This window comes from Dreissena polymorpha, chromosome 4 (assembly GCF_020536995.1).
Source record: "Dreissena polymorpha isolate Duluth1 chromosome 4, UMN_Dpol_1.0, whole genome shotgun sequence".
In the NCBI taxonomy this organism is placed as follows: Eukaryota; Metazoa; Mollusca; class Bivalvia; order Myida; family Dreissenidae; genus Dreissena; species Dreissena polymorpha.
This window is the reverse complement of record NC_068358.1, coordinates 79,872,123-79,895,852: the sequence shown is the minus strand read 5'-3', so window position 1 is coordinate 79,895,852 and position 23,730 is coordinate 79,872,123. Positions and strand designations below refer to the sequence as shown.

The 23,730-nt window shown below is 33.6% G+C and overlaps 1 protein-coding gene across 2 annotated transcripts; it reads left to right on the top strand.

Annotated features, from left to right (window-relative positions):
- The first annotated feature begins 245 nt into the window (after positions 1-245).
- LOC127879806 (uncharacterized) lies at positions 246-21,427 on the top strand. Of its 2 annotated transcripts, none has more exons than XM_052426857.1 (6): positions 246-331; positions 859-1,006; positions 15,288-15,520; positions 15,890-16,013; positions 20,704-20,765; positions 20,917-21,427. In XM_052426857.1, exons 1-6 carry the CDS (start codon positions 265-267, stop codon positions 21,240-21,242), a joined length of 960 nt encoding a protein of 319 aa, XP_052282817.1. In that variant the 5' UTR covers positions 246-264; the 3' UTR covers positions 21,243-21,427. The 2 variants fall into 2 exon arrangements, with proteins under 2 accessions (XP_052282817.1, XP_052282818.1); XM_052426858.1 differs by lacking the exons at positions 246-331; positions 859-1,006 and adding exons at positions 5,818-5,945; positions 8,078-8,142.
- The last annotated feature ends 2,303 nt before the right edge of the window (positions 21,428-23,730 follow it).

Genomic DNA, 23,730 nt, shown 5'->3' with positions numbered 1-23,730 from the left:
TTGAAGTTATAATACTGATAGGTCGATAGAATTGCGTACCATGGTAGAAATGATGCAGGCAATGTTTTCTTATAAATAAATACTCGGGTTAAACACACTGAGTTTAATTGAATTCAATATTTATCTAAATAATTATCAAACTTGCTTCGTCACCAGAAGTCGGCATTAAACGTGACACGGTTGGAAACCTGTGGTGAGAGACGTTGGCGAATTTGAGACCTTCACAGTTAGACCTGTATGTTAGATGTTAGAAAGAGTTTTAAAATGCTTAGATGTGGAGGTTCGGATATCGCGAAGAAGATTGTTATATTGTTTGCAGTGACTAAAACTGGTGGGTAATTTTATTTATCCTTAGCAAACGTATTTTGATCATAAATTTTAAGTTGTCCGTATGACTCTGAAAACATAAAAGCCGTTATGTTCTTAAAATAAAGTAAAACTGGAATATTGTAGTTATCAATTTAAAACTCATTGCACATTGACTATGTTTATGCAAACGCGAGAACGCAAGAGTACACTTATCAACCATCGCAAAGAGGAAAGGCAATATTAATGTATCAATATAGTAAAATACCTTTATCAGAAATAGTTTATCAGTGGATTATTTTACACAACAATTCGTTCTTTTGCAATAGTTTAATCTGGAATTTAAATATGGAAAACTTTTAAAATGTATAGAAACAGTTATTCGTAATTCAAAGACCGAACGTTTTGAAGAAATTCATTGCATCATATTTCACAACCTTCGGAAAGATGTTTGCCTAGTTTCAAGCAGAGCTCTTATAAATTTCTGCCGCCACCATTATGTACTTAATTTCTGCCATTATTAATAAAAAAAATTCGAAATTATTGTTGCAGCTTGGTGCGGAGAGCTTCTACATATCCCGTCTCTCTTCAACAGCGCCTCGGCCATACAGCAGTGTTTAAATGCAGGGTTCCATCATCTCGCTGTTATCGACTCGCAGTCCGAATATGACAGAATGATAGCGTACTTCGAAGGAATACAGTAAGTTGTATGCTAACGGATGCTGTCAAGATTTCCACATTTTTTTATCATTATTTAAAGATCGTATATTATTGCAGATAATTATTGTGAATACGGTTTGTGATTTTTTTTTTCAAACGATTTTTAACGGGTCACCAACGTTTGAAGTTAGAGAGAGAAGTTTACCAAAAATGCACAACATATCGTTTTATTAATGGTCTTAAATAACTTATCATACTTTCTTTATACATTAAAAAATGTTGTGGCTTGTTTACTTAAAGAAAATAACTGTTTTGATGCGTTTATTTGGGACTTTACAGAAACTTAATATTCTATATTTACGACTGTGCTCTCTAACATGATAAAGCAGAATTACGTTAGCGCTCTAGTAGCATTCGTAGTTACTAATACCGATTCATTTAAATTGTTGAGCAACTTAAATGGTTATTTTTTATATTTTTTATTATATTTTATATTTATTTCTTAATTTAACAAAAGTGAAACTTCATCTGTGCCGACCTTATATGAATCTTACTATTAGCACGATATTCATATTTATATTTATGGCATGTGACCAATCGCTCATTCAGACGCAGCTCAAAAACTTTTAACACCGATCAGACAACACACAACAGCGATTTGTCGCTTATTAAAGAGGCATTGCAGTGAATTAGGGTTGATGATTCGGAAATCAGTCGGGTGTATAAACATGAAATCAATAGCTCTATTTAAAATGCATTAATGCTCGCATGACTATTTGAACATCTAAAACACACAAGCAAATAACAAACCTCTTAAAACGCAATCATCTAAATAGTTTGATAATAGTTGTTAAACTGATAGAATACGTTTTAATAAGTGCAAACGTAAAAACAGTTATGTAAAATATCACTGAGGCTAAAACTCAGTCAGTTCAATGCATCGAAAGAATATAATTTATTATAAGAATATATGTTGTACATCATAAACACGGATGTGAACACTGATAAATTTTTCGATGTGTTTATCTGAATACAAGTAACGAAATTTCTAACGAACATGTTGATTCTGATGTATTTGTTGATAATAGACTTAATACCGAAATTACTATATACGCATTTCAATAATAATTAAATAATTTGAAACCATGAGATGCTAATACTGTACATAATCTTACAAATGAACACACATTGAACAATCAAGCGACATGTTCATGCCTCTGTATAATAAATTATTAAATACAGTATTTAATACTGGATTCGTACCAAACTCCTGGCTTGTCGGCTCGATTGTTCCTTTTTTTAAACACATGGGCAAAAGATGATCCACCCAATGATAAGCCTATAACAGCATTGAACTGCGTTCCAAGAAAGTAATAATTTGTTTAACCCTGACAAAGCTGGTTTTCGAACAAATCATTCCACCATTGACCATATGTTTGTTTTGAACACACTAGCTGTAATTTGTAGACGTTGAAATAAGAAGTTATTGTGTTGCTTGATTAATTTTCAAAAAGCTTTTGCCTCTGAATGGATCACGGGTTTCTGTGGTAAGTTTATGCGATAATATATTGATAAAAACTTTCTAAAAATCATACATATGTGTATAATGTCATACAATCATGTATTTTTGTGAACAATCAGTGTGCTTACATCCTCTGCGGACGACACTTGCGCCAGGGTGAAAATCGTTCATCTATTGTTTTGTCTCTCTTCGTGCACAACTAAAAGATTACATGGTAGAGCATTTAAATGTAAGTGTTAACATCTAGATTAACACCTCGATATATTTAAAAGTTATTGTTCTTCTATACGCAGATGGTACTGTTGTTTGTTTGTTTTTCAACCAGAGAGGAATAGTTCATATTGGTATGACGTGCGTTTGAAAATGATTGCACATTGTAAAAATAAGTAATGCATTTTGATAAATTTAAGGTCATGGGATTTGGAAATCGATTTTGTTCAACTGTGATGTATAAAGCTATGTTTCTCGACTATTTGACTATTCCTAAAAAGTGAGAGAATATAACTGGTTGCGCTATGTAATGTCTAGACTTGATGAATGCGGTTTAAACCAGGATTATTTGTACTCTAGGGAATCACTATTACTTAAGATAGAAACATGCCTTATAGACAAGCATTGGGCTAAGCAGTATATTTTAATCAAACAAATGTCTCAATTATCGCATATACAAAACCGAACAACAAGTTATTGCCTTTGTTCAGTCAATATTTATGTTTGCAGTAAGATCGCGCTTGATACAACCTTATATATGAATGTGCTAGTTTATGCAAGTATGCGTATACACATACACACACATCAAAATAAGTGTGTATACCCGCAGCTTGCCCGGTATCTGTTTTTGTATCCGTATACCTCATATCACATTTGGTAAATTGCTGAGTGTAATAATAGACTGGTAAGCTGGGAAAGACCCACCAAATATGAGACGTCTTTTAGACGTCTTTATTTTGTTGTTTTACGGTCGCGACGTCGCCGCCAAATAAACATGGTCTTTTCAACGTCTTTTTAGCGATATGATAATAATGACGTCTTTAAAAAGACGTAAAAAAGACGTCGTTATAACGTGACACTATAAAGACGTCTGACAAAATTGTCAAATAATCGTCTTTTATCCCACTTTTATAGCGAATTCGGTTGATTAAAGCCGTGTTTACTAAATTTCATCTATAATCAACGGCAAGGCTATAATCAACGGCACGAAATGACGTCATCAACTGCCCAACCAGGACTACTTTTTCCCAAGCACCTCGTCACCTTTATTTGCCAAGTATTTGTCAATCTTAATGACCTTAAAACAAAGAAAAGTAGGACAAAAACGTGTTTGTTGTCATTAATTGTCATTAAACCTCTAGTTTTAGGTAAATTTAACACTATGTTGGAAACAGGTTCTGTTGTTGTTTCTCCCCTTTGAAGAAGTCAGTTCGAGTTGCTCCCCTTTGACCGTAGAAAACAATCGTCTGGACCAAGAAATCCTGTGTTTATTAACAAGCTGTACTCGGATATGCGTCAATCTGATTTTTCTTCAAGTAAACACCCTTTCTACCTGGCAATACGCACAAATGACACTGCATCCTAGTGGTTCATGCGTAAACAATTGGGTGTCAACAAGCTGGGTCAGATGCTGAAGCCCATGGCAAAAGAAGCCGTCTTTCCCGAGCACAAGAGAATAACGAACCACTTAGTTCGCAAATTCCTGGTCCAAAAACTTCGAAATGCAAACATTCCACCCACTGAATCCATGGCCATAACAGGGCACAGAAAATGCCAAGTCCATAACCAATTATTCCAACATATCTGTTGAACAGCAGCAAAAGTTTCAAACCTTCTTGCTCAGTCCAGTAACATACAACAGCTTCCTCTTGTTCACCTTCATGCACTGAAAATATGGCCGAAATGCAGCCTAGACAACCACTGTCTACCGTCGGACAAGTTGTTCTTGATGTTCGCCGCATCCAGTCACTTCACCAGCAAATGTCTTTCTAGTTCGAACAACTTTGCCTCACAATTCTTTGGTGCCACTTTCCACATTCAAAATGTTAATGTATATTATTAGCTTAAATCCGAGTTATCTTTGTTATTTCGTCACGAAATAACTACATATTATAACAAAGAAGCAAATATTTCGCACCTCGTGATCGAGTTGATAGTTTGATATCGAAAGTGAATTGTGTGTGGTGTTAGGCTACGTTGTAAACAAATGTAGTTCCTTTTATTTAACAACTTAATGTCATATTGATATTATAAAACTTAAAGATTTGCAATTTAATATGATTAAAATTGTAATTAATAATGCTCGACTTTTTGTTACAGAACGATATTCTGATTGCAAAAAATGATTATTTGATCAGCGGTTATTTTTGGAACGCGGAGTAATACACTGACCTTGATTACACTACAGTCAGTATCAAAGTACAACAAACAGTCATGAAAACTAATTTTGTTTAAATAAAAAAGTTTACTGAATAAAAAGTGGGATAAATACAATAATAGGTTAGTGTTGATTATAGATCAGGTTAATCATGCGCGGCACGAAAACGAAAAAGCACTCGCCAAGGTTCGTGCTTTTTGTTTTCAAAGCCTCGCATGATAAATCTGATCTATAATCAACACTAACCTATTATTCTCTATTTAAACGTCTTTTTAGCACCATGATAATAACGTCTTTTTAAAGACGTCGACAAGACGTCTTTTGTGCGAGATAGCAAAGACTTCTTTTAAAATACGCCGTTAAACGTCTTTTTACCGCGACAATAATATCGTCTTTTAAAAGACGTAAAAATATGTTGTTTAAACGTAACACTATAAAGACTTTTAAGAAAATTGTAAAATAAACGTCTTTTTACGTCTTTTTAGCAACATGATAATGACGTCTTTTTAAATATGTCGAAAAGACGTGTTTTGTAGCGATACAATAATCACGTCTTTTAAAAGACGTCGAAAAGACGTCCTTTTTAGCGTTACTGTATACAGTCGTCTGAAAAAAGTCAATTGCTTATTTATATTCTTTAGTTTTGATCACGTTTGTTTTCAGTGTTGTGCTGTTTTATCAAGTATTTTTATATTATAGGCAATTGGTCATTTTCCTTAAATTCCAATAGGACTTGCGCTTGATAACAATTGTTTCTCTTTTGTAATGTCTCTGCAAGAGTTTCATATAATTTTAGATGATATATTATGTATTTATTCAAACGATACATTATTATTTATTAATGTTAGGATTTTTGTAATAGAAACTTATTTTGAAAAACGCAAATTAATGTACGATCGATTTTATCTTCAGTATGATTTGTTTCCCCTGAAATAAATAACGCCGTGACGTCACCATCGATGACGCGCTAAATACTGATTGCGCTGTTTTTCGTTTGCGTCGTCTCGTTGTGTTCTGTTTAAATTTTTACAGTCTGTGAACTACTTATAGAATTTTAATAAACGATTACAATAGACAAAGAACAACCAGGTAAGCATTTTCAAATAATAATGTGAATCACGGGATATTATAGATTCCGTTTTGTATTGAATATTCTATTCCAATGATTTGTCATAGTCTATATTCGTTTTAAAGCTTTATATCTTGTTAACGTTGCTGTTTATACTGGTTGGAACTCAGATAAACAGTAAACGAAAATAAGATCTAGCTGGCAGCTAAGTTTGTTTCAAGTTTGTGCGGCTTTAAAATGTACATGTAATGTAAGAGGTGTATTCACCATTTAATGTAGCGCACGCCTAATGGGCACATATCCAAATATCATCTAATTAATTATTTTCTTAATCAGCATCATTTTACTGAACTACATTCAAATTTGTAGGTAGGCTTTCCGTGCTTTAAAAAAAATATACTTTTTTTTTCAAAACCACCCTTACGCTCGGCTTTTGTCCAGTTTATTTTCACCCCTGGGGTATATAAAAGTTCCATAATTCATTCAAATTTCCAAATATGGGCATGCTGTTGGTGTTTACAGATGCCGTAAAGGTGTTTGAAGTTTAAACAAGATGAAATAAGTATTCTTTTACAGACGTTTATTTTTTACAAATTTTTATGTATGGAAAAGCGCCATGAAATGTAAGTGATTTCAGCCAAGTAAAATTGGGACGGTTAAAAACAAAGTGTTATAAAATTCAAAATAGTTTCATTAAAGTTATTTTTTAAACGTAGTTTTTATAGAAACACTATATACAGCAAAAATACCAAGACTTAGGCAAATTTACCGTTTACTTTTTTAAATAAAAATGAAAATGCAACATGCATCATTTGTATTTTCAGCAGTAAATCACCCAATTTAGCCATAACGTTGTTTTAATTTAAAAAATTGAAGGATGTGCATAAAAATTTCAACATATTTAACAAAAAAAACATAGCATATATGTTACATTAAATCAAATTAAGTTAGAAAAGACATAAAACGCGTCGCATAAAGTATGCGATGTCAGCAGGATTCGAACCTGCGCGGGAAGATCCTAAAAGGTTTGCAGTTCATCGCCTTAACCACTCGGCCACAACAACTCCATATGTGTGTATGCTTAAATTAGATATTTATAAGTAAAGAGGCTCATCGATCTTTGAAGAAATCGCGAAATCGTATTTTTTCAGATGATATTTGGATCAAAGTCAATATTTATTGTGAAAATAATGTATTCTAAAGGAATTACGTAAACATATATCAAAATTCGAAGTTTGAAAAAAATATAATGCATCGCTCGGAAATAACCGATCATTGAAAATCGGCAATGATCGTAAAATAAATCGCGGGAAATCATTAGAGGTGCGCTACCTTAATTGTGATGATTAGCTGAGGATTCGTACCACGGAGACGTCATACCAATGTATGCTCATACTCATTTATTGGAGATTTCGTAATATATATGAATAAACATGAACTGACTATTAATTCTAATCATATATAGCCTCTGGCTTATTATTGATTACATTCATTTGGATATAAATTTTAAATTTAGTGAAAAAAACATATGAATCACAAAGAATAGTAGATCTATTTAAAATATTTACTTTCATTATTGTTAAAAGTTATTGTTAAAGGGGCCTTTTCACAGATTTCGGCATGTTTTGAAGTTTGTAATCGAATGCTTTATATTGATAAATGTAAATATTGGATCTAAACAACTCCAGTAAAACATCAAGAATAAAATTTAAAAAAAAGGAAAAAAAAGTAGCCCGCAGCAGGGCTCGAACCAGCGACCCCCGGAGTTCTGTAGTAGAAACAAATTAGACCGCTCGGCCATCCTAAAAAGTATGTATGAGGAACGTATTTTATACTTTATAAAAGTAATCTTTGTAGTTTCACAAAATTAAACGACAACAACAGCACTCTCCAAATATCATAACTAAAAAGAAAACTTGCGAATCTAAAACAACTTTTTTCAATTTTGTCAATTTACCAAAACGTGAAAAGATCCCTTTAAATGAATACAGTGACAAATATGTGACCAGTGTTTATATAGTATGATAGTAGACAATATTTGACCAAAGGAAATGATTAAAATCGTAAACAATAACCTTTTGGCTTTTCACAACCCAAATGTATGTTTACCGTCGGAGTTCTTTCTCAAAACTAATTCTATCAATCATTTTAGATCCGCCTATTGTCGACTGTACGGGGAACAACTATTCGAGAAAATGTTAAAAGAATGATGCAGAAGTAAGTCTAAGTTTTGCAATAAAGTTTATATATTTACACATGTATGCTCTTTCAATAGTCTATTTAACAGAAGCGAAATGCACATCACAAGTAATACAATCAAACTGTGATTGTTGCTATTTATGTTTATACAAGTCCATATATTAAAACCTCGTTCACTTAAGTAAGTATAAAAACAAATCTCTTTTCACCAAGTTTCATGATGATTGGGCAAATTATTTGACTATTTGAATTCTAGAGTGTTCACATGCTTTTTTTACTATATAAATATAAGAAAACTGCCCCCCCCACCCCGGCAGCCATGTTTTTCAACTGACCGGAACCTTTTTTGAACTCAACTCTCGTATCAAGAAAACAAATGTTTTGACCAAATTTCATTAAAAATGGGCCAAAATTGTGACATCTAGCGTGTCACATGTTTTCACTATGAAAATATAGAGTAAAATGCCCCGCCTACTGGCGGCCAATGTTTTGACCAACTTTCATGATGATTGGGCAAAAATTGTGACTTCTTGAGTGTTTACAAGGTTTCTCTATAGCCAAAATAGGAAAACTGCCCCGCCCACTGGCGGCCATGTTTTTCAACGGATCGGAACCATTTTGGAACTCAACTCTCATATTAAGAAAACAATTGTTCTGACCAAATTTCATGAACATTTGGCCAAAAATGTGACTTCTTGAGTGGTCACATGTTTTTACTATATACGTATAGAGAAAAATACACCGCGTACTGGCGGCCATGTTTTTTCACCGATCTGGACCATTTTCGAACTCGTCCGACATATCAATAAAAACATTTTTTGCCCAATTTTTATGATGATTGGGCACAACTTGTGGCTTCTAGAGTGTTTACAAGGTTTTTCTATAGCCAAATAAGAAAAACTGCCCCGCCCACTGGCGGCCATGTTTTTCAACGGACCCGATTCACTTTTGAACTCAACCAACATATCATTAAGGAAAACATTTTGACCAAATTTTATGAAAATTGGGCCAAAAATGTGACTTCTACCAGAGTGTCACATGTTTTCACTATATACTAATAGAGTAAAATGCCCCTCCCACTGGCGGCCATGTTTTTTCGCCGATCTGGACCATTTTTGAACTCGTCTGAGATATCAATAAAACACATGTTTTGACCAACTTTCATGGTAATTGGGCAAAAATTGTGACTTCTAGAGTGTTTACAAGGTTCCCCTATAGCCAAATTAGGAAAACTGCCCCGACCACTGGCGGCCATGTTTTTCAACGGACCGGAACCACTTTTGAACTCAACCAACATATCATTAAGGCAAACTTTTTGACAAAGTTACATGAAGATTGGGCATGAAATGTTACGTCTACAGTGTTTACAATGTTTTTCTTTTTTTGACCTAGTGACCTAGTTTTTAGCCCAGCATGACCTAGTTTCGAACTCGATCGAGATATCATTGGAACAAATGTTCTGACCGAATTTCATGAATATCAGACAAACAATGTGGCCTCTAGAGTGTTTACGAACAAATGTGGACGGACGGACAGACGACGGAAAAAAGACCGGTCACAAAAGCTCACCTGAGCAATCAGGTGAGCTAAAAAGTAGAACTAGAAGTAATCTAACTATACCGTATTCGTCCCATCTAGCGCTTAGAAAATTCGAAAAAATGGGGGGGAGGGCGCTTAAAGGGTACTAAATTGAAAAATAAGACTAGTTAATAAAATTCATTTGTAGCGTCTATCTCAGACTCTAATGAGCACGGCGTTTATCATCAAGTTCATGACGTAATCACTAGTGCGCGCGAGTTAGGAATGTTTACAGTTCAGCAAGGGCAACACTAAAAATGTCAGCATTTGAATATATGTATGTTTTTTTAGGATATCACGTATAAAGAAATATTTAGATTCCTAATTGCGGAGAGGAATTACAAACAAAGAGTGAAGTCGATAATCCGTGTGACAAATACGCGATTTCTGTATTTAAAGGAGACATTGTGGGACACGTTCCAAAAGAATTAGCAAAATTGTTTTTAAAGCACTGAGGTATTCTTCAGTGTATTGTGACGAATAAATATAGACACTGTGACAAACCATGTGGATTAGAGATTCCATGTAAAAAGATACAGCTGGCCCGGCTGACCTCATAGATAAAAAGAAAGTTAGTACAATTGCTTTGTTGAACGGGCGCTTATTCATTTGCATTCTGAAAATATGTAGGGGCGGTTATATAGGAGCATGGGCGCTAGATTGGACAAATACGGTATTTGGTTTACCACAGGCAATTATCCAACAGAACAGTATCTGACCATGCAGGGCTTACCTAGCCTATTTCAGATTGTATATGCACTACAACAGTGATGTATAATGATGCACTTGCATTACAATGTATCAAGTTTGCAGCCAAAATAATGTTCTTTATGACAGGCCTTTTTGTGATTGTTATTTTTTTTATGCACAGCTAGTGTTAGCCAAAGTATCAGCCATACGTAAAAAGACTCGGAGGATGTGGTTTCAGAGATTTTGAAGTACGCGCCTGACAGAAAAAGGCGGAACGGGCCGAAGGCTAAAAAAACTCACCTTAATGTGCAGTCAGACAGACTCTAGACCATAAAAGATATCATTATGGAATGTGTAGTCACACCTTTGATTATTCCCATTTGATTGGTCATTTGCTGAATAACTGGACAAGGACCATCGATCTTGCCATTGCCATTGCCCTTTTGTGTTTAACACTTGACCAGTATGTAGTTAATGTATGTACAAATATAAATACTTAATTTTAAGTTAAAATCTTGACATTTCATTTGTAATTGTATAGGCGTATTCCATTGTCCCATGACATATCTCAGATTCTCCTCTCTAAAACATGTTCAATTTACGCTCCCTCTTTGTCATTGTTCCTGTTTGCATTTTTTACAAATACCATTTTGGGAGCATGCACTTAATTGTCTATAACAATATAGCTCCCTTTCTGACTTATTTAGTAGCAACGTTGGCCTTTTGCAAGGAGAAATAACAGCGACGATCATGTTCTCACTGTTCGTAAATGATATAGAATTCAGTCTTTAAAACGGATTAAACGCTGGTATAATACTTAATCAATTATCGGTTTATCTACTCCTATTTGCGGACGATGCAGTTATTTTCTCCGAAACCAAAGAAGGCTTACAGGAATCTTTAGTCAACCTAGAAATATATTGTAATTTATGGAACGTAACTGTCAATATTGATAAAACAAAGATAATTGTTTTTCAAAAGGGTGGTGTCTTGAACAAAAATTATAAATGGACATTCAAAGGAAATGAAATTGAAATTGTCAGTAACTTTAATTATTTAGGTTTCGTCCTATCTAGTGGCGGATCATACATACCAGCCACAAACACCTTGTATGGTAAAGCGACAAGAGCAATTAATAGATTGTTCTCTATAACAAAAGAGATGGAAGTCCCAATAAATATCATGTTCAAGTTATTCGATTCATATGTTGTGTCAATTTTGAATTATAATTGTGAAGTATGGGGGTTTATAACTGCCAATAATATTGAACGTGTTCACAGGAATTTTTGTAAAAGATTATTAAATGTAAAGATGTCAACTAATTCATTGTCATTGTATGCGGAAGTTGGTCGTTTTCCTTTAATCATTGGACGTTATTTAAGAATTGCTAAATATTTTCTAAAACTATATCAAACAAGGCAAAGTAACTGTATTCTACACACTGTTATAAATATGCAAAGATCAGAAATTGCTAATAGAAATAATACAGTAAATTGGTAAGCAAAAATGCGCGATATACTTAACCACTCAGGATTTGGAGATGTATGGTTATTCCCTGAATCTATAAATATCGACAAATTCATCCCTTTATTAAAAATAAGATTGCGAGATCAGTATGTAGCAGAATGGAGGACTAACATTGATTCTTCAACGTCGTTAAATATGTATAAAGAATTAAAACCTACATTCGAAAGCTCGCCGCATTTAGATATCATTGAAAATAAAAAACATAGAAGAATTATTTCCAAAATGCGTCTCTCATCCCATAACTTGTTGATTGAAACAGGCAAACATCATAATATTGACATGAACGAAAGAATATGATCAATGTGTAACTGTAACGATATCGAAGATGAGTACCATTTCATACTAATACATCCGCAATACCTAGGAGACAGAATTAATATATTCCAAAAGTCTATTACAAGCGACCTAGTATGTTCAAATTTATTAAACTCCTAAATAGAAGTAAGAAAACGACAAGTAGAAAATTATCCATCTATTGTATAACATGTTTCAAAAAAGGAGATAGCACTTTGTTTATTATCACATGATATGTTAAGAAGAACTATAACTTATACAAACAATTGAGTGTACTATGCTTGGTACATGTTGTTTGTTAACCATGGATGTATCACATGTATTGAAACCTATATATGTATTCCATGTCACATTATAACTTGTAATTTAGAACACTCTCACTCTCCAGTGATAAGTGATTTATTAATTGATGTATGTAATTTGAACATTGTAATTATTTATATTCAGCACGCATGTCTGTAAATTTAACATGCATGTGTATATGAGGATGAGCTTGATAGCTTAAGTCAAAATAAATATTCTGTTCTGTTCTGTTCTATAACAATCATATGCTTGTTTTTAGTTTGCATTTTGATTAATTGTGTATCTCTAAACGTAATTATTCTGTGTCATGACTTTGTTATTGATTATGTACTACAGTGCTGTATATGTAGATAGTCTTTTCAAAGAAATATGCAAGCTATTCCACATGCCCTGCATCATGTTTGGTAGGTTTTAAGTTGCCTTCTAAAGGCTGACTTGAAGGATACTGAACATAATTAAAAAATTGATTCTCTTCATTTAAATGAAACAAAATTTCGTTGCTTAGGCAGATTTTTGTCAAGAATATGTTTTTATGCTAAGGCAACTACAATTGCATGTAAATATGCAGCTTATAGTTTTTGGATTATACAATACGTCCACAAACGATGCTTGGCTTCATGAACCCAATCTATATTTGTAAAACATGTGATGTTTTTGTTGCTTTTTGCGTCTGAAATATAGTACGTCTTCTTTACGTCGAAAAAGATGTCAAAAACCCTTTCAAAATCAACCAAAAACACACGTGATAAGGACGTCGCCAAAAGACGTCTTTTTCGCGTCACGAAAAGACGTCAAAAAACTTTCAAAACCTACCAAAAAAGGCATAATAAAAACGTCGCAAAAAGACGTATTTTTCACGTCACGAAAAGACGTCAAAAAACCTTTCAAAAACAACAAAAAAATGACTGTATAAAGACGTCACAATAAGACGTCTTTTTACGTCACGAAAATGCGTCAAAAAACCTTTCCAAAACCACAAAAAGAGACTGTATAAAGACGTGGAGAAAAGACGTCAAAAATCTTTCAAAATCAACCAAAATAAGACGTGATTAAGACGTCGCAGAACAACGTCTTAACAACCCAGGCTTTTTCCGCTCCATTTTGGGAAAACGCCACACTGGAATTTTGGGAATTTCGCGTCGTGAAAGCCCCAATTTTGGGAAAAAAATAATCGCAAAATTGGCTCAATTGGGAAAAATTATCTCATGTAAATAGTGTTTCTTATATTTCAAAGAAGCCTTTAACTGGTAAATTTACGACTATTTTGATAACTTATTATTAAAATTTTACAAAATATTATGAACATGTGTGATAAGTGCAGGTTTTTTAATCTGAATTTGGGGAAGTTGAAAAAAATGGCGCGAAGCGCCGGATTTTGAGGAAAATAAGGAAAGTCTGAAATAATCATTAACATATTTTACAGTTTTTAAAACAAATTCAAGGCAACAGATAATTTAATTATGCAATACTTTCTATTTTCTACACCGGATCAGGTTAACTTATATATTTGAAGGTTAAAAAAAAAAAAAAAAAAATTTTTTTTTTTTTTGGAATTGGGATTTTTTTTTCAATTGGGAAAAAAACAACCAGATTTGCATTGGGAATGGGGCCGAATTTCGGACCCGTGGCATAGGGCGGAAAAAGCCTGCAACCATAAAAAGGCGTAATTTGTTTGCTGGGGAGTTATGACACTAAAACGGTTCATTAACTGTAATAATTACTTTCCTAGCACATATGCGTAAAGCAGACATCACATGTGGCATTTTGTTCCTCTATGTATTCTATATTTTGGACAGCGTGTACAAGCTACGGAACCAATCTCTTGTAGGATATAACAGATCAAGAAATCATGTCCGAACGTCAATAGTGGGTCAAGACGGTGTTTGAACATGATAAAAATGAAAATAAGATCAAACATTGTGTAATTAGTACTGACCCTTGGACCTTTTTATTCATTAACCTACTGTAACTAAAATATTTATGACTGCATTCTGTAGAACATAGATTACCTGCAAATCGGGCATCTTAGCTATAAAACTACATACGTGTACAACACATGGTGCTTTGTATTATGTTATAAACCAGAAACATGATATCAATGCCACGAAACCAGGATTATGTAATTTTTTCGAACTACATTACTTACATTTCAAATCTGTAATCCTAAACACAAAACAAATAAACAATACAAACTTTTTAGTGGAAACAGGTAAGTGGAAACATTTGTTTTCTTTGAAGTATACACTCTATATAATGTTATTAATATATAAGATATTTAACCAAATTGAATATCGACCTGTTCTGTATGATCAATGGTGTTTGTTTTGTGTGTTTTTTTTGTATATTTTCAGCAACGTGTCATCTATGTGGAAAGATAGTTATGTCATGTTATTATGTGCGATCATGTCTGCTATATAAAACACAACTTTTTTCGGAATATATGGACGCCTTTGTATAGACTTTTAAAGGGACATTTTCACAAATTGTAGAATGTATTTAAGTGTGTAATTAAAAGGTTTATATTGATAAATGTAAATAGGTGCTTAATAGCCCAGGTACAAAACAAGAATAAAATAAAAGAAAAAAGAAAAGTGTTATCCGAATCTGTGCTAGAACCACTGACGCTTGTAGTAAAAGCATAACACTTAAGCCACTCGGCCATCCGTGCTCATGCAATGATAAGTGTATTTAATACATGCTTGGTCTAAAAGAAATCCTCGTAATGTCCCTTTAATGTCGATCAGTATGTTTGACACTCATAACAATTTCAGTGGACCGTCCCCCAATATACCTGACTTCTGGATAGGGTGTTTTTGGTTTGAATTCGAAAACGGATATCAAGCATACTGGAAAACAGATGATCAAGAGTATCCCCTTACGTGGGTGCAATGGAATTCTGGTGAACCAGACGGGATTGGCCAACAAACATGCACTCGCCTCACCCAGTTTAAATTCCGGACCATATATTGTGACTATGAGTACGGAATATTATGCGAAAAGCATGGTAATGAACATATCGTTCTGCACGTTTTACAATATGCATGAGAGATAGGTCAAACATAACATGTCATTATAGCACCATTTGCATTATGCTTTTCAATCTGAATTTGATTTTAAATGTTACTGTTTCCACATGTTACACATGTACACATGATAAAGATTTCTTATTATATTGAATGAAAAATTCATTTGATTGTATAAATATTTGGTAGACACAAAAATTCCTTAGCAATTTCCGACGATAAACCAGGTAACCAAATTTATTTCAAATTTATTTCAACTAAATGATTGGTGTATATGCATATATCATACTTCTTAGAAAACGGTTAATAATAACGAAGCATGTAACAAATAATCGCTTATGTTCCTTCAGACACCTGTCCAAACTTGGCGAATGGATCTTTGTTCACTGTCAGTTTGTCGAATGGACAGGAATTGGGTTCTATTGCTGAGTACACCTGTCTACCGGGATACCATACTAATGGCGAATTGACGAGGTAAGTCACTTTCTTCTGAAAGAGACATTTTAACACGTTTAGAAAATAATCTTAAACCTGTTTCATTTGTTTTAACAAATCATCTGACAAACAGTAAAGTAAAGACATGCATTTATAGTCAAGTTAGAATACTAGACTTCAATCAACTTTTACATGTACCCCCGGATCACTGCGATATAAGAAGCCCGTTTACATTCGGCGCAGTATGCAGCCACGGTACATTAGCTTATTTCCCTCTCATTCAACAATATACCCATTTTATACTCCTGGATGCAGAGGAGCAATCGTAGGATTAATTGTTATGCTCATTAAAATTCCGTGGTCTGAGCGGGATTTGACCCAGGAACCTTCCAATTACTAGATTAGCATCCTACAACTACACTACGGTTCCAACAATTGAACATAAATACATTATGTCTATTGTTATGGCGAACATTAGCAACAAAAACAAATTATATAAAACATTTCATTTCAAAGCGCGGAACAAGCTTTAAAAATGTCAAAATGCACTTTACTATATTTAACAGTAACAATCTACCTGTGATAATGACGACAACGTTTGACGCGTTCATTACATGAACATGAACAAACTACATTATTCATATGATTAATACCACAGACTATGCTAATAATTCAATTTGACAACCGATACGGAGCGATTCGGCATTGTTCATTAAAGATTAAGTGCAAGACATCATCAAAATGGGCTCTTTGTGGACCCATTAATAGTTGGCATTAACCGTTCCTACACCATAGATTTGATCATTTGTATGTTTGTTATTGTGTTGTCATACAGATAGAACTGTCGGAAAGAGAGAGAGAGAGAGAGAGATAGAGAGAGAGATAAATTTAAAACAAACACCAATACTGAGCACTAAAAATATCACAGATCAAATTGAAATCATGAGGTATACATGTGTGTTACATTTACAATACCTTAATACAATTTCTCAGAAATTTAAAACAAACACATATACTGAGCACTAAAAATATCACAGATCAAATTAAAATCATGAGGTATACTTGTGTGTTACATTTACAATACCTTAATACAATTTATCAGATGCTTAAAACAAAATCAGATTAGAACAAACACATATATTTAGCATCACAGAATTAAAATTGACTCAATAAGGTAAACATATGAGATACATTAACAAACTTTAATAAGATTTACAATTTTCACAAAGAAGTTTAAACCAAATTCAGCTTAAGACAATCACATACATTGAACACAAAAATATCACAGGTTAAATTGCCGTTATATGGTATACAATTATAGGTACATTTACATTAGACTGTTTACTTATAGTTTATTGTAGTCTGATATAAGGACATGTACTGCCAGGAAAGCCCTTGAAAGTCTTGCGACTTATTTCCAAAGGGGTCCTTTACATTACTGCTTCATACAGCACATTAACTAGATAGCAGCTAGCTATATTCATATTATGTTAAATGGTTATTGAATTATTTTGTACTTTAGTAAGCATATGTAAAATTTACAAAATGTATATATGCGTTCAACAATTTGAGCGAGCACATGATTATATAAACTCGTTACTTAACAAAGACATGGGATATCTAAATACTTAAAATAAACAACACCGTCTGCTATGCTCAATCCATAAAGGTACGTGTTAAGAAAATGTTTTTTGACTTCTTTTTTTAATTTGAAGTGACTATTTATACATTGAATAGATTCTGCATTCCAGGTTAACACACCATTATAATAAAAAGTTGAAGCTGTCGCTGATTTTATGACAGGAACATAGAAATTACATTTGCTCTTTCGTGTGCAGCAGCTATGAAAATCAGATTCCTTATTAAAGTTTTCTTTCATATACACTGGACATTTGTCATAAAAAAATTATGTACATGATTTAGACTCAGTTGTTTCACTCTATCATTAAGTTTTAATATTCCTAGTTTGTGAAAATCGGAGCAGGTCAGTGTGGTTCTTGGTGAAACATTTAAAATGAATCGCACAACCTTGTTTTGTGAAATTTGTAATTTAGACTTAAGAGTTTTCCCCAAGTTATTATACCAGGCGGAACAAGCGTAGTCAAATAAGCATTGAATTAGTGAATTACAGAGGGTTTTCCTAGTGTTAAAATCCAGTACACTGTTGTGTCTATACATGAACTTAAGTCTCGAGTTGACCTTACTGATGATGTCGTTTGCACATTTATTACCTGACAGGGTGCTATCTAGAACGTGACCTAAATATTTCACCGATTTGTGAGACTTTATAGTTTTATTATTACATATGACCGAGAAATGTTCGATCTTTATAATTTTCCGCCTACTTCCAAAAAGTATACATTATGTTTTACCTATATGAAGAGACAACTTGTTGTCAACTAGCCAGTTATTGCAGTTTGCTAATTCACATCCTAATTTTTTACTTATGACATTTGGATCTTGATGTGAGAAAATAATGGCGCTATCATATATAACAGTAGTTTGCAATCTTTGCTTATACTCATTTCCATGTCATTTACATAGCATAGAAAAAGAAGAGGTCCTAAAATACTACCCTGAGGGACACCACATGTTACTGTTTCCGAGTCTGAAAAAGTATCATGTACATGCATTGTTTGCTTTCTCCCAGTTAAGTATGAGTGAAACCATTCTTCAGATTGAACCCCATGGTCTTAAGTTTTTCACACAGTATAGTGTGATCTACTGTGTCGAATGCTTGTTGTAAATCGAGCATGATCAGGCCTGTGTATAACCCTTTAGCAGTTTGTGATTTGACGACATCTGTTAAATGTACCAAACATGATTCAGTTGAGAAATTTGTTCTAAAACCTGATTGAAACTGATAAATTATATTATTTTGTCGCTAAAAACGATTCAAGTTGGTTATATACACACCTTTCTAGTACCTTACTAACAATACATAAAATACTGACAGGTCTATAGTTACCTACATCAGTCTGGATATTTTTCTTAAAGAGAAGTTTTACTCTAGCAGCTTTAGCTCTGTTGGAACATCTTTTTCAACTATTGATTTATTTATAATAAAGGCAATAGGTATTTTTAGAAAATTTGCCCCATCCTTAATAAACCGTGCTGGAATGTTGTCTAACCCAGTACTTTTCATAGGATTTAATGAACATAGTTCTTTATAAAAATACTCTTCACTGACTGTTTTAATATAGAATTTTTTCTCTGATGGAACCTTGTTACTATAGTGTTCTTTAAAGATACTAGATGAGGTTTTAAATACATTTGGGAATGCCGGTAGTTTGCTAACAAGCATTGATGCTACATTGGTAAAGAAGTCATTCAAATAATGTGCAATCTTTTTGTCATTAAAACAGATTTTATCATCTATGTTTAAAACAATTGTTGCAGAAGACTGAGATTTGGAGCTATAGCCTAGATCTTTTAAATGTTTCCAGAGCGATTTTGAGTCGTTTTTAATCTCTTCAATTTGAATAGTGATATATTCAGATTTAGCTCTTTTTACCTCTTTTTGAACCAAGTTCCTATACTTACAGTAAGACTTGTATAAATCTTTATTTTTTTTATTTTTTGAACATATATAGAAGACGATCACGCTCTTTAATTAATGCAACAATATCAGAAGTAAGCCATGGTTCTGTCTTTTGTTTGAGTCTAACACTTTGTATTGGAGCAAGTGAGTCTAAAACTTTGTGGAAAATATTTCTAAAGTTTTCCCAGGAGGACTCCACAGTATTGGCAGTAAAAATACTATCCCACGTGGTCTCCTGTAATAACTTCAAAAAACTTTGTTTACTGTAATTTTTAAGAGACCTAATTGTGGTTCTTTTACTTACACTAAATTTACCTTAAACAGTCTTACGAGTAAAGAAAATTGATAAATGATCACTAACCCCAAAGGGAAGTGTTCCAGACTCAAAAATCTTATTTTGATGATTACATAAAATCAGGTCAAGAATAGAAGATGTCGTGGGTGTTATTCTAGTTGGCTCTGTTATAATTTGTTTCAAGTCAAAAAGGCGTATAATATCCTCAAACTTATTGAATAAAAAAAAAATCTGTTTGAAACAAATATTAAAGTATCCAAGTAAATACCATTCTGTGTCTGTCCTGATTTTAGACAAAACCTCTTCAAGTAAATCCGGGAAATCATTTTGATTTGGAGGTCTGTAGCATGCTGCCACTAATATTGGTTTTGTTTTGGGAAAATATAGTTCTATCCAGCAAACTTCAAGGCTATCATTTTGTAAATCAGTTCTTTCTGAGAAAGCCAAATCACTCTTAATATAAATACAAACCCCATCCCCATGTCTATCTCTATCTCTGCGTATAATATTGAAACCATCCAAAGAAACCTCAAAGTTTGTTACTGAGCTGTCAAGCCATGTTTCTGATATGGCAAGAATAAAGAGTTTTGTATTATTAACACAAAATTTAATATCAGAGAGTTAAGGTAATAATGAACGCACATTTAAATGTACAAAATGAATACCTCGCATTTTAAAACAATCATAATAAGATGAGTTAAAGCATAGCATGCTATGACATTATAGATAGTAAAGCGTGCGTTGACTTTTCACGTTTGGTTTATATTTATTCCATAGTGTGTTCACAAGATAAGTTACAAACATCTTAAGTTTATAGGATTGGAACGTTTGCTTAGCTAGAAGGGTTCCTTTTCTCGGTAATATATTTACAAATGCTTTTCACTTTGGAACAGATCTTGTCAGATGAATGGAAGTGTCTTGAGCTGGTCTGGAAAGGAAGTCGAATGCACATTAGGTGAGGATGATTATAACCACAAACTACAAACATTGCTTGTAGAAGTATTAAATTTCTTCATAAATAATAAAATATGTATAAAGCAATCATGATGACAAATATAACGCTAACTAGTGTATCGATATACCTGTAGCTACCGCCTTAAATTCAGGTGTAGATGAACCCATTAGCACTGCGGCTGTCCCTGGAGCTAGCAGAGCCCGCCCACTCTTCCTGATGCCGTGTCTGTGTTACCCGAACAAGACGTTTGCCGGTATGACAGAAGAAGCAATCATCGCTCTGCTTGTAAGGGATACAGCCATCCGAACAAATGAAACGACTGCCGCTATTTTCAAGAAGAAATGTCGCGAAGACTCGAGGTTTTCTTCAAAGGTCATCGGTCTTGTGAGCTCGTCTGTGATTATCAGCATGTTGCTGTTGGTCGTGCTGTCGGACTGTTGCAAACTCAGACAGGATTGGTTACGCATTCACGGCTGACAGTTCAAATTTAATTTATATCCCTCCACTGGAACTTTTTATATTAATTTGACAATACCTTTAGGGCGTGTAATGGCGCACTACAAACCCCGTTCAAACATGCATTGATAAAGTGTTCTAATATAAATAAAGATGGAAATTTTAAACGTGTCGATGCAGAAAAATAAAGTTTATTTCAAACATAAGAGACTTAGATTCGTCTTTTAACAGCAAAAACTACAAAACCATAGTTGTTTTGCCTTCTTAACTGGTGTGTTATTTCTTTTCAACAGTTTTCACCGAAGGATACTTTGTCTGTCATATCGCCCTGTCCGTACATCTTTCAGTCCGTTAGACCGCGAAAAAAAACGCTGAGGAGATTTCTCATGTATGATGCTTGTATATAACTCGGTATACTAATAAAGGGCAGGGCCTAATGTCATAATTATGCAGGACCTTTTCAACAGACTGAGGAAAGATCGTCAATGTAGAGAACACAACAAGAGATTGCCGTAAAAAAGTATTTTTCAAAAAATCATGACACAAGATAAAACATTCGTCCGCAAATAACTGAAATAAGTTAAAACATATATATCATATAAGAGCCTCGTGCCAAATCTCAGAAATTGTGTAAGATTTTTTTTTTTTAATTTATAAAATGGTATGTATGAATTACTCAAGACCTTACGTTTTCAACAAAAAGGCACATGTAAGGTCAGTTTGTTCAAAATATTACAAATACGCATATCGTGAAACTTCATCTGCACCAGCAGGAGCGAAACCTTTTTATACAATGCGGTCATTAAGGCAAGGAATCAGCTAAGAAACATTACGACACAAAACAAATGCTTGAGATAAGACACAATCGTACATTAGCAAATGTACACAACTGATGTCACCGGCTTGGAACGTTCCAAAGCACTTGGTGCTTGGAACGGTTTTAAGGAACTCCACACCTCACACTAAGCAATGTATTATTTATTTTACATTAACGTGTAAATATAATTACACATCATGATTTTGATAAAATAACACAAAAATAACATCTGATCGAATTGCCGATCAAATGAGTATATACAGACCAGACATAAGAACCGATTTTTTGTGATGCACGATGAAATGAAACCAAAACGAGTACCAAGAACATCGCTTCTTTAGGTAAACGCTCTACAGTGTAACATTGAGATCATAGGCAATCATTTCAGGAATATGCAAAACTAAGCTTGTAAAAGGCCAAATTTAAAATATTGGTAGTGTTTGTCTATCTTTAGCCACATCAAATTCTAAAAGTCATATAGTTTGATAAGTTTAATTGTTTCATAGCAATGAAAACAATTTTTAAAAAATGTATATGATTTGACCTTAGTATTTAAACCAGAAATATCCGCATTAGATAATTATTAACCATATCAGTAAAATGTATTCATTGATGATGTAAAACTATCCTGAACTCGGCTTGAAATCCGATGACGTAATAATTTTGAACAGTATGAACTTTAACGCTAAATCTTTGCACTTGTGCGTCCTTTTGTTCTTACAGATAAACGTTCCGAGGCTTGTGTTTTCAATGTCACTTTAACGAATTGTGGATCTCACTCAAACTTTCATAGTGATACGACCTTTAAGTGTTCATTCATCGTTGAGAAAGGAATTGTGGCTGCGACCAGTTTTTGCTGTTTTCTACGTCAGCATGCTATTCGTTTCAACTGATCTTTAACTATTGGGTGGATCTCGTTTAAACAGATAAATGAGATTAATGTTACATGGTTTCAAAACGGCCGAGTAATAGAACTTGCCGGTTTTCTTATTTTAATATTAAGTTCAAAAAGTGTGTTTGAAATCTCGCTTTTAAAATATCTTGTTTGTAAATTTAGTTCACACATTTACAGTTAAATGATCTAAATGCGTACAAAATTGCAAAATTATCTACTAAGGCCCTAACTTAGGTATATGATCTGGGCAGTAATCATCGTCATCATCATATACAGTATTAATTATGTCTTGAACAATATAATCATATTTATTTCCATCTCTGCCATTTAGGTCGTCTACAACAAAAATTGTATCAAGTTCAGAAAAAGCAGTAGATCTAATATCGTTTTAAAAACTTGCACAGAGATCAACGTTAAATGTTTTGTATATTGGATACTCATATCAAAATAAATATATTGCACATTTGTAAAAATCGTTTCAGATAATTAATAAAATGAAGATGACGTGTTGCGTGTAATACCCAACTCCATACCACTGAGGCTAATGCTACACTAAGAAGTTAAAGGTCTTTGGATACATCTTTGTGTTACTTGTATTTACTAACTCATTCTGTACTGAGAACTTGTTTTACTGTTTTTTTTGTGCAGACACTTCTTTGCAATGTGTCAACGCAATAATGTTACGTGTATTTTTGGTCTATATAGCCCATGTCGATATCGGCCGGTCGTTAAAAGCAAAGAACTTATCGGAAGACTTATGGACGTTCCAGTTCTGAAAGAACAAATACGCACGCAGG

What these genes read in the sequence shown, in the direction of transcription:
- LOC127879806 (XM_052426857.1), top strand. Translation starts at nt 265, where the DNA reads ATGCTTAGATGTGGAGGTTCGGATATCGCGAAGAAGATTGTTATATTG. An exon ending in AATATTATGCGAAAAGCATG is followed by an intron (nt 15,521 to 15,889) that starts GTAATGAACATA and finishes ATGTTCCTTCAG; the next exon opens with ACACCTGTCCAAACTTGGCG. An exon ending in ACTAATGGCGAATTGACGAG is followed by an intron (nt 16,014 to 20,703) that starts GTAAGTCACTTT and finishes ACTTTGGAACAG; the next exon opens with ATCTTGTCAGATGAATGGAA.